Source organism: Colius striatus, chromosome 14 (assembly GCF_028858725.1).
Source record: "Colius striatus isolate bColStr4 chromosome 14, bColStr4.1.hap1, whole genome shotgun sequence".
Classification (NCBI taxonomy): domain Eukaryota; kingdom Metazoa; phylum Chordata; class Aves; order Coliiformes; family Coliidae; genus Colius; species Colius striatus.
The window spans coordinates 14341425-14353828 of record NC_084772.1 but is presented as its reverse complement, the minus strand read 5'-3'; the positions used below and the strand labels follow the sequence as shown (position 1 = coordinate 14353828).

General features: G+C 36.3%; 1 protein-coding gene across 2 annotated transcripts in view; it reads right to left on the bottom strand.

Annotated features, from left to right (window-relative positions):
- CDH11 (cadherin 11) overlaps window positions 1–12404 on the bottom strand; it is a 79004-nt gene that overhangs the window by 16331 nt on the left and 50269 nt on the right. Inside the window, exons 1-5 of one of the 2 annotated variants that reach the window (XM_010210003.2) lie at window positions 4109–4170; window positions 3227–3622; window positions 1921–2215; window positions 1047–1166; window positions 408–575 (exon numbers count right to left, since the gene is read on the bottom strand). In XM_010210003.2, coding sequence (XP_010208305.2) covers window positions 408–575; window positions 1047–1166; window positions 1921–2215; window positions 3227–3454 — 811 coding nt within the window. In that variant the 5' untranslated portion in view covers window positions 3455–3622; window positions 4109–4170. Of the gene's footprint in view, window positions 1–407; window positions 576–1046; window positions 1167–1920; window positions 2216–3226; window positions 3623–4108; window positions 4171–12404 lie in introns of those variants that run through there. The other variant, XM_062007241.1, reaches the window with a different exon arrangement.

Genomic DNA, 12404 nt, shown 5'->3' with positions numbered 1-12404 from the left:
AGCTTGTTTGTCCATTAACAGAGAAGTTCAGACTATTTTTTCCTGATCCTATAATAGGTATTTTTCTAACAAGATATAATCTAGTAGTTTCAAAAATATAGTGTAGGGTTAGAAATCTGTGTAATCTAATCTTGACTTTAAAAAATGTCTCACTTTGCAGCACAAAGCAAATAATGCAGATACTACAACTCTACGTGTTACTAGAAAAAATGTGTCAATAACATTTATTATTGTCACAAATTACTATTGTATTACAAATAAACTGTATTATTGTTATGTATTATTATGTATCATGTCTGAATTGTATTATTCCTCAGTTACTGCTTTTTGAAGTTTTGAATATGTTTGATACCATACAAATATAGGTACCAGCAGTAAACATCAGTAAGCATTTTGCTGTTACTTACTCTGTGGGAACTTTGGTGGGTTGTCATTGACATCTGTAAGTGTAATTGTCACTTTGGTTGTCCCTGAGAGGCCTCCCATGTGTCCTCCCATATCTTTTGCCTGAATTACAACATGATACTCCTCCTTAGCTTCTCTGTCCATATTTGGAAGTGCAGTTCGGATAATTCCTATAAATACAAAGAAAATATAGCACACATAAATTTGCACAAAATATCTGAACGATGCACTTTTAACTTGCATTAAAATACAGCAATATTTGCAGTGATGGTGTAGATTTTATGTTCCCTACACTGCACACCATTGTATGCAAGGAAAATAACCCAAATATTCAACACAGCTCAACACAGAACAACCCTGGAGAACTACAGTTCAGCACAGAAACTGTCATTTCTATCATACCATATCACACCACAAAAGAAATAGCATAATCTTTATAATGTAGAGTACCCAGAAGTTCTACCAAATACCAAGGGACCAGCCTACAAAAGAGCTTAGCTGGAATCAAGAGAGAAAGAAGGAAACTGCTCAAACACATGAGTAGATATACCCAATTGTACTGCCTCAGTTGATACATTTAGTTCTTCATTTTAATGTATTCCAGTTATGAGGTCCTACTCAAATCAACTGCTCAATAATACCTGTTTGAGCTTCCACCGAGAAGTACGGTTGACCTTCAAGAATACTGTAAACCAATTTGGCACTGTTCCCATAGGTAGGATCATCAGCATCTGAAGCTGTTACCTGAATAACTGATGTACCTAAAAACGGAAAGCAAACACAGAAGGAATACAGACAGAAACAAACATCTCTAGGGATGATACAGAGATGCTTTCAGTCATAAGGCATAACTATTTAACTTTTTTATTTCCAGGTTTGGTAAATGAAAAAAAAAATACTTGACAATTTCTATACAACAAAATAGACTCATATAACTCAAAAAGATTTGTCACCAGCTGTGATGTAGATTAATGTTCTAAACAGTGAAGATATAAAAGTCAGCAGTTACTCTGCACCATTACGGAGTTTCTTTCAGTAGTTTAAGTGTTATATTGCTTTTGTTGTTAGGCAGACAAAAAAATAGTTTTTGCTTCAGAGAAATCATTCCTGTAGAAATCTCCAAGACAGACACAAGTTCAAACAGGAGATGAAAATGGAATAGAAAATGTGGCAGTAACTCCTGAGCTTTATTACGCAGCTCTGCCAAAGGAATGATCTCGATGTTTACCCCAGAGGATTCACACTTCATAAATTCTAGGGGACTCTCACATTGCTTCATAGGAGGAAACAGTCCTGTTCTAGGAACCATCTAGAGACATGTCAACCATAACAGTAAGTAGCTGTGTAGGGTTTGATTTGGTTGGCAAATTAGATAAATTGACTGAGTCACTGGCTGAGCATGAAGTAAATTTTACTTCCCAAAAGTCTAGATACAAATTTTAAAAAGCCAAGATATACTGATAATGCAACACCTTCTATAACACCAGGGACTGAAGTGCATCTGTGAGTACTTACCTACATTTGATCTTTCTGGCACATTGGCATGGTAGTTTTCATGAAGAAACTCAGGTGGGTTGTCATTTATATCTTGAACCTTAACAATGAATTCAGAAGGTGGTTCCAAAGGTCTGTTAGTGTTTCTGTCTACAGCTTGTGCCGTGAGAGTGTACTGAGCTCTCTCCTCCCGGTCCAGTGTCTTTGTTGCATGGATGTTCCCTGATTTGTCATCAATAACAAAAATGATTCCTGCTCCTTCACCTGAGAGAATGTATTTAATGTTTCCATCTCCAGAATCAATATCTGAATGAAGCTACAAAATGAGAAACAGACATACCTTAACAAGACAGTATACAACTAATGTATATATTTATGAAACAAAATAAGTCTATGAAATTAATATCACTTCATAGTTGTCAAAAAGTCTTGTCTTGTACAAGGCAGTAATCCATACTTGGGCACATGCTGTGAACACATCTGCCCTGCATTCAGAGAAGCTGCCTGCACAGACTTGCATGCTACCACACGTTGGGTACTGCTGAGACTCAAGCTTTAAGATTAAAGTAACAAAACACATGAGAAAAGAGTTATAACAAGTTCTTTATTCAAATCAAGTTGGAAGGGTTATTTTTACAATGATTTTGTACACTTCATACTTATATTCTACTAGGTTGCATGTAAACTTGCTGTTAAGTGACAAATGGGATGTGAGGAATGAGCCAATCAGTGACTGGCAACTAGTTTTTAATTACAGCATCTTTAATATAATAGAAATAACAAACATTTGCTAACATCCTTACTATCATAATCAACACACACTTCAGTTTGACAAATGAGGGAATCACTGAGCCAAATTACAGATTTGTTGATTTTATACTGACATCTACAAGTTGCACAATACATCTTTACACATCTTTAAAACCAGAATACCCAGAATTTCCTGTCAATGATCCTGTTCTCCACTCTTTTCGTGATGGGGTTAAGTTAAAAAAGTTCTGCTGACTGTTTAAAAACTGACAAATATACAGTCATGTTTACAACTGTATTTACAACTGTTGTATTTACAACTGTATAGTTGCTGTCGTCCTTGCTGTTGTGCTAAATAACAGCTTGTACAGTTCAATGGAAAAATTTATATTTACTTAGGTAGTATTTTCTTTAGCACCTTAATTAAGCTACAATAAACCAACTAATCCAATGTGAATAAGTAGCTGCTGACAAAGCAGCTAAAACAACAGAAAAGCAGTGTCAAGAAAATAATAAAATCCTAAAATAATAATATAAATTAGTTTTATTAATTGATGAATGAGAAATTCTTTCTTACCCTTCCTACTAGTACAGGATCTGGTCCTGTATACTCTTCTATAACAAAGAACTGATTCCACACCCAGCCTCTTTTTGAACGATGCAGAACTTGTCCTTCTTTTCCCTTCTCGTGGTGACCATGAAGTGACGGCCTTGTGTGGTTCAGTTTTTCTGTAGTTATGGCATGGCTGTAGTACAGCATGCCCAGGCAGATGAGAGCGGCATGTAAACAATTGTCCTCCTTCATTTTTGGTTATTTTGTAGGCACAGGAGTATTCAAGAATCTACCCCTTCCACCTTGGAAGTCAAAAAGTTTGGGGCCACCAAAAAGTTTCAGATGAAATGTTCTGCACATAGGATGCCACCACACATTAAACACATCACTTCAATGCTCTGCAGCTTCCCAACTTAATTCCTGCAAGAAAGGAAAACGGAGAAGACCGTCAGTTCTTTTGTCTCTATGAGGTGCAATAATTTTTTTCCTTAAAAAAAATAAAATTAGGACTAACTTTGGATATTTTAAGATAATAATAAGAATAAATATATTAATAATTATGAAATACTAAGTAATGAGCATATTTTTGTGTTTTGTTGCATGTAACTGCCACCTTGTGAAATCTTCTGACTTGTTGGTTAGGGCACTCATACGGAAGTTGAAAGACAGAGAATCATATTCCTTCATGATCCTTCCAATTGGTTTTAGCCCAGGATGCAAGGTAACTGCAGAAATACCTAATTTATATCTAAGCCCTTTTTGGAGCTTACATATAAGCCGTTAAGCCATAGGTTTAGCTATAAGATAGATAGCAAGATACTTGCTTATCAAGAATGAAATATTTCCACACATGCCTGGAAAAAGACCTTTTCATGATCAGCAGATTTTTGAGCTGAAAATAACTACCTATGTTTTCCTGAGAAGGAGCAGTGGCCGACAGAACTCTGAAGACCTGCATTTTGAATTTAGGCTCTTGAAGCAGCCTTTCTACCTCCCTCTGAGGATCAAGGCATCAAAGTGGAGAAGCAGCACTGATTGCCAATTTTGCTGTCTTTGTGCTGGCAATGATAAATGCTACAAACCAAAAAAACATTTTCAGATACTTTTGATAACATAACAATTGATTTGGCTATTTATTCCTACTTTCACTGTAATTTAAATTACCAGAATTATTGATTTCTTACTTTCTAGTAATCCTTAAGACACTAGGTCAGACTTAATATTTGAAGAAGAAATTGCATAACATAGTGAAACCTGAACTAAGATCTATACATCGAGCAGCTAACAATCCATCATAAAAGGCCATTTTAACTTATTCCTGGGGTTTCTAAGATATTCTCTTTCAATCCTTACAGAACAGACAATTTTTACACAGTCCCTACAATGTTTGTTTCAGCTTTCAGTGTAATTCACTTTACTCTTTTGCAAGATTCTAATAAAACACTCAATGCTATATTCATACAGCCATAATTAGATGCTATAATCTTCTAAAACAGGACTTTTTAATTTAAAATAAGGAGATCTTACTTATAGTATTTGAAGCAGAGAAAATGTGAATATAGGGAAAAGCTTGAACCTACAAAACATCCTGGAACTACAGCAACAGATAAACATCTTACTAGAACTAAAACCGACTCAATCTAGGGATGTCTTTCTCAAATCCTCAACAGCTATGTGCTCCTGTCCATTTCCTTTCACATAGCTACATAAAAATACACACTCAACAGTGACAGACACGGGTTTACAAATATTTCATTCATAAAAAAGAATTAAATATTTGGGTTCATTTCCTCAAAAAAAAAAAGATGTTTATATTTTTACTTGACTGAAAAACTGAAATCATTTCAGTTACAAAGCCACAATGTCCTCAGCCTAATGAATCACATCAAAGTCTCATATACAGACACATAGTCTGGTGTTCCTAAGCGTATTTATTGAGTACAACATTTGGTGTACCCATTTAATTTTTTACTGTTCTTATATGATGTCACAGAACAGATGACTCATACAGCATGGAAGACATGAAAAAGAAAACAGTCTCTATCATTTTGGTCAAAAAATGTCTCTATCGTTCTGGTCAAATATAAAGGCCAACCCAGTTTGCTTGATAATTGCATTCATTTAATCAATTACACTGCTGTTTCAGATGTAGTTTGCTCTGGAGCCACGTATTGAGTCACATACTCTTTAATGTCATGTTCAGTATAGCTGATTACACTGGAGAAATACACCTGCTATAGGGACTTATAGCATGCTACTTGTGTGCAGCAGTCAGAGCTGCTTGGATCTTGGATTGTTGAATGGGGCACACCTGCTCCAAACAGAAATGAAATAGGAATGTATACTTAGAAAGCTGTGCATTTTTAAAACTGCTGTGAAAAAACAAAAAGTTAAGTAAACCGCTTAGGCAAATAGATTTTGGATGCGTTGAAAATGAAACTCACGGATAATTACTCTTCATTAACATCACATAATGATCTCAACAATGAAAATAAGTACACAACTATGACCATTATTCACAAACTTCTCAATATTGTTATGTAAATCAGTAAACATTTTATAAAGATGCTTAACAATAATAGAAGAGCCAAGCTGATACATGTGCTGCTTATTATCAGCTATTCAAGTGTGAAGTGCTGGAAATAAAATATTAATCACACATTATGATTAATTACTAATAAGGATTTAAAGCAAAAAATGTTTGCTACCTTTTGTATCCTCTGCTTATCTGTATATAGAGAGAATGCATCAGCCCGTTACTTGGGCTAAGAAAACACAAAAAACCACTAAGGCTGTTTATGGTGATTACGTCTGGTTTAAGTTGTAATGTGAAAGGATTCTGTACCAAGTTGGCTCTTAGTAAGTGACTACTGCTAGGCAGGCTGCAATTAAAGCTAAAGCTGCAGGCAGTAGGTCTCCCCAGCCTCCTCATGTCCCTCATCTTCTCCCTTCCAAGTTCATATGCTCTCTTCAGTTACACAGTGGTTGCCACAGCAGTGAGCCCTCTGGCTCCCATCCATGTAAGAAAATCTAACACAGTAAGTCAACCAGGTTTCACTGAAGTCTATAAAATGAGTTAAATTCAAAACAGCTACAGTTTGACTTTTTATAAACTACTTTCTTCCTAAAAGGCAAGGTGCCCAAATGCTCTGAAGTTAAAGCTAAAATAAACTTCATTAAAAAACACAGCAGTATTATTAACAAGAAGAGTCCTTTTTCTTTCTTAATCGCCTTAAAACTTGTCAAACATTTTTATGTTAACTCAGCTGATGAAAGCCTACAGTTCCCTACTTCTTCAAGCTGAAAATATGGAAAAACAGCTAAACAATTTAGAAAGCAATTTCTTTTCTCTTGTGGAAAAATACCTCATAATCCTGTAAGTATGGAATATGAAACTGAGCATGGCAATTGCCACAGCTGACTGGACTGCTGTGCTGGTGAGTGTCTGCAAATTCTGTGTGTGCAGCACTTTTATTCAGGCACTGCACCACACTACACAGATAGAATTGTCAAAATCACTTGCTGTGAAAATGTCTAGGGTGGTTTTTTTAAAAATCACAATCTTGGAGATATCTGCAACATTATTGTTATTTCTGTACATTGATTATATTCCTCAGCTACAGCAAAGCTAATCTCAATGGGCAGCTGGCCAAGCTGCAACATCCTGATTTTTTCCATTGTTGTTTAGAATTGCACAACATGTAATGTTGAAATCCTGTTTTCCCAATAAATCTGTACAAGAAACTGCTTCCTTAAATGTAGTGGATGTCATGTTCAAACTAAGGTGGACTTTTCTCAAAAGAAAGAATTCATTTGTATACAAAAAAAATGTTGTCAATTTTGGTAGTAGATAATAACTCTATCAGGGATAAAGGGAAAATAAGAGTTAAGCAGCCACCACAAAAGATCAAATCACCTCAGAGAGGCACATGAAAGCAATGAGATTCTGAGACGTTGCCCATGTAAGTTAATCAGTCGAGATACGCAGGACTGAGAAAAGTTAAAACAGTATCTAGCCCACACTCTTAAAAACATACACAGTGATGTGTATACACAAAATGTTTGCATGGAAATAGAAGGTCTCCCTAAGTAATTGTAAGAACATGCCTTCAAGGCACTTCTAGTTCCACAGATAATATATGTATGTTTTGTATTTGTTGTTGCTACTTAGTTCTGAAAATGCAATGCTAATAAGTTTCAATTTAAACACAAGTCTGTTCTACAGTTAGAGAATAAAATCCATCAATAATCCTAATGGAAATATGCTACTCAACTAATTAAGAACACATCTGTCTTAAACCTGAAAAATGATATAACCACATCCACAGACTATGGCATGGAGTAGAGTCTTGAATGCCCCACAACTCATCAACTCCATTCTCCTTGTACACTCTTGCACTTAGAGTCTGAAAAGTGCAGACTCCCAACATGCAGTACAACACAGGAGAGAGGTGGTGTCACAGGGTTATCCCTGTTTTAACGGGATGCTCTGCAAGAGTCAGTCTGCTCTACAAAACTTCACACACAAATTTGAATGATACTTCAAAGATGACTAATAGACAAAAATAAAGAGCCAGGAAAGAGTATTTTAATGACAAGCCCAGTCACGGAAGTGCAGTCTAGCCAATTCTAAATTTCTTTTATTATATTTATAGCAAAAATAATCCCAAACATTCACACTGACTTCCTGTGAGCTCTTAAATGACCATATGCCAAATTATAACAGACTAAACAATTTTGCTGATTTGTCTAGCCCATAACTTCTGGATGATGCATTAAAATAGCAATTGTTCTCAGGAATACACTTGGCAGAAAGCAGTTGTGCACAGTGTAGCAATATAATAATGAATGATTATGTTCTGAAATGTTTTGCAAAAGTATCAAGTAAATATAGCAAACTCTCAGTCCAGATGAGATTTCAGCTGTAATTAGAATTAGCTGAAAAGAGGAATGATTTATTTTACAATAATTTTATTGTCAGACAAGGAAATGAATAGTTTTTTAATGACAGAATAAATATTGGATCATATTAGTTCTGAAGTTAAGAATGCCAGAGTTTCGGGCATAAGGATGGAGTGGTGGGCACAGCTGGCTGAGCCCCTGTTGCCCATGGAGGCAGGGAGGGACCTGCTGTGGCCAGGCAATGCATCCAGCTTTGCAGGTGGCCTCTCCTCCATGTGATCAGGCATAGCAATGCTAAAAAGAACCTCAGCATTTTTCTGCTTTTGGGATAAGGTCCTTCCAAGCAGTCTCAGCCATCCTACTCAATTGTTTAACTTAAATAGTTAGCTAAGACTCTCTTCTTTGAACATTGCAATCAGAGTCATGAAAAATGAGCAGATCACATGGAAAAAGGGTAGGAGAAAGATTTCCAGATCAAATCACTTGAGTCCTTCTGAGCCCATACTGGTTAATCTTTAGGACATACCAAAACTTTAACTATTTGGGGAGTGTTTAATAAAATACATGAATGGAGGGATGTGGAATAGTTCTATGCACAACTGTCTCATTACTCATGCACACTGGTGAATATATGCATAGCAGTGGGAATGTAGGAGTTCAGTCTGGCATGTATTTTTATCCTCTTGTAGACTGCTGTATTCAAATACCTGATGCCTAAGTATTTTCAAAGAATTTGCATAAATTAATATGAAAATATTTTTAAAGGATACTAGCTCTTGCTGCAGAAAGCTATTCAGCTCTAACCAGTATGCCTCACACACTTCAATAACCTAACATTTGGGTTTCATTTAAGTTTTTCCCATTTAACAGAACTTTGTTCTCTTCCTTGACTAATTTCAAGAAAATGGTACATAAAGGTAAACAAATAGCTTGGTCCTATTTGGTTATGAAACACGATAAATACCAAGAATCAGTACCTTCCACATTTAATTATCTCAATTACATTTTGATAACTGTTCTGCATTATCAGATCAATCTTTGAATAGTTCTTAGCTTAGACTCCTGATTTTTCCTTGATAGAGCTACTATATGATACACAGAACTGAGAAAGGTGCAACACTGCTGTACCATCATTTCGAAGGTCTACTTTAAATGGAATGAGCTGAGCTGAAGGATGAGACACTACGAGCCTTTTTAACTTTCAGCTGCACCCCAGCAGTTAAAGGCTTTATGCGTGTATTTCCAGTCAGGAAATCATCCCATTAGGAGACAGATTTTTGCTTCCTCAAATGAACTCCTTTTCTCAGGGCAGCACTGGGACATAGCGCTCTATTCATACACTAGCAGAGTTCCCTCTCTAAGTGCCAGGACCACAGCCCATCACATACAAAAGAAGAAGATTAAAAACTAAAGGACTCCATACCCAGCAAACTGACTCTGTGAATACAGCTAACCCCATGAGAGTAGTCACGTATAGATCTATCCACTGGGAATCAAGCATTAAAGGCCACTATGCAGTCTAATGGAAAACGTTTTGTTTAAATGACAAGAGCTCTGATCTCTGATACAGTAAAAGATTTTAATCCTCTACATATAAGTGCTAAATCTCATTTTTTTCCATGTGTAATTCTAGAACAAACCACCAGCAACTAACTCCCTGTGAGCCCTTCTGAAACACTGAATCTCTCTTCTTGCTGAAGCATATTTCAGGTCTCACTGGAGCGAACAGCAAATAACCCTCATCTGAATGCAAATTGATATAAAGTCTTTTGTGTCATTCACAAAACATAATTAGTCTTATGAGACAAAAGTATTTAGTCCAGAAAAGAACTTTTTTATTATATAGAACTATTTGGGAAAAATTCTATTAGTTATTCCAGTGAATAATGAGAACTTCACACTCACTCAATTCATATTCTGATATGAGAGCGTGATGCAGTTGTAAAGGATGATACTCAGAGGTTACGGTTCTGCAGAGATAAGTATATATGTAACTTTATAGATGGTGTGAAAACAGTCAAGATGCTAGAGACATCCTACTGCAGAGGGATTCTAGGTCATGGTAAGATTTGTATGTACTAAATACATAAGTAAAATCTTTACAGAATTGGTGATTTTCATCTTTAGCAATAGAAGCTGTAAAAATGCTAAAGTTGAGTTTTGTAGAACCCTATTCTGAGTCCTGTAGACTCCCATGAGAGGAAATCTTAATCCTTTGCATTTTCAAATTATGCTTTATAGCACCATATTGGATTATTGAGATGTTTAAAGCCAATAATCCCCAGTTGCGCCAAAGTCTTTGAAATGTAACCATATTTTCCTGTAGCAGCTCTGCTACAGTAGAGGACTTGACATTACAAACCCATAAAATGATGGCTCATTGAAAACAGAAGTCCTTTGGTAGGAAAGATGGAGAAAAATAACTTCCTAACACAATGGGATACATTCTTGGTATCCACCTCTGAAATCATCATGGAAGGAAAGCATTTTCACCAGGCTTTGATTTAATTTGTACTCATTCACAAAGACTAAAATTGCCCTTTGGTGTACCTCATACAAAGCAGTAGAAAGTAGGAAGACAACTTAGTACATTATGAAGTGAATGACATAGAAGTAAGCCTGAGAGAGTGATATTAAAAGGCCTGGGAAATGAAAAATGGCTGTAAACAAAGTTTTACATTTACTTGCCACCCTAGGGAGATCCACTTAAGATAAATGTGACAGAGGCTGTCTGTTTTTAAGCATAAACTCTACAGGAAAACAACTAGCATAAGAAAGGTAGTCTTATTAAAGAACACGGTGATTGATAGAGTCATTTAAGTAATGACTAAGCTCTTGGTAGAGTTTATTTTAAATAGTAATTGTGTTCTTGTGCGTCTCAGTCAAACTGGAATTCTCATAATTTCCTGGATATGCAAAGGCCAATATAACTGCAGTCTATGTCCATGCTGTTCTCAATATAGTTTGCTATGATGTAAGTGGCTATAAATAACAGCCCAAGGACGAAATAAATGACAACTGAGTCAACTTACAACTACTAATACTGTACTTACACGCTAAGTCAACCCTGAATATTTTTTTTCTCTAAGAATTTATACTTAGGAATGGCTAAATAACATCTCTGCAGTAACTGACAGCCTTTTTGGTTTATGCCTAAAATGAGACAGGAAGTCAAGATAAAGTGTGATAACTGAAAACCTGTCAAAAACTAACAGCTACAGGCAGGCCTATTCAGTTACCAAACCAAACCGAAAAGAATTTCAACAAGCAATCCACTTCTGTTCAGATCTATAATTTCTTACTGAAAAGCTGACAGCCTCCATGCAATCAGAAATCTAAACTTGATCTGTGGTATTGTACTTACAGCTTCATTTGTAGGGGCAGCTTCAGTAGTGCTGCTGCAATGCCAAAGTATTATAGCATTTTATATGGCCTTCCCATGAACAATGTGTTCCTCTACAAAATGCTTTTCCACATTGAATATAATTCTATTAGACTACTCAATCCCCTGGTCCCCTTCAATCTGGTCTCTCTTAAGCAGGAAAGTTTCCGATAAAAGATTACCAGTTTAGAAGCACAAGCAAAACCACCCTGACAGCAGTTTATTTAAGTCTTGCAACCATTGTGGCTCTCATTTAGAGAGGTTCATGTAATTAGATTCTCTGTAACACTTATCTTTATAAAACTTGACAAGTTAGTGAATTAGTAAGAGTCTCTTTTTCAACTACCTTTACTACATAAAGAAACATAAGAGCTACATTTCTGATCAAAGAACCTTCTCCTTTTCTCAGCTTTCTTGGAGCTGCAGAGGGAAGAGTTCAGATCATTTACTCTTGTTGACCTGTCACTTGTTACTTTTGAGAAGAAATTGTTAGCCATCTCTTAGAACCTCTTTTCAGGTAGTTGTAGAGAGTGATCACAGAACAGCAGAGATGGAAGGGACCTCTAGAGATCATCCAGTCCAATCCCTTGCTAAAGCAGGTTCAACTTATCAGATCACACACAAATGTGTCCAGGGAAGATTTGGAAATCTGGAGAGAAGGAGACTCCACACTCTCCCTGGGCAGTGTGTGCCAGGGCTCCCTCACCCTCACAGGAAGGAAGATTTTCCTTATGTTTAAATGGAATATTTTGTGTTCCAGCTTATGTCCATTACCCCTATTCCTGTCACTAGACATTACAGAAAAAGTATTGCCTGTTTTCCTCATATCCACCCTCTAGGTACTTCTACATGTTCATGAGGTCCCCTCTTAGTCTTCTCTTTTCTAGGCTAAACAGTCCTAGATCACTTAGCTGCTCC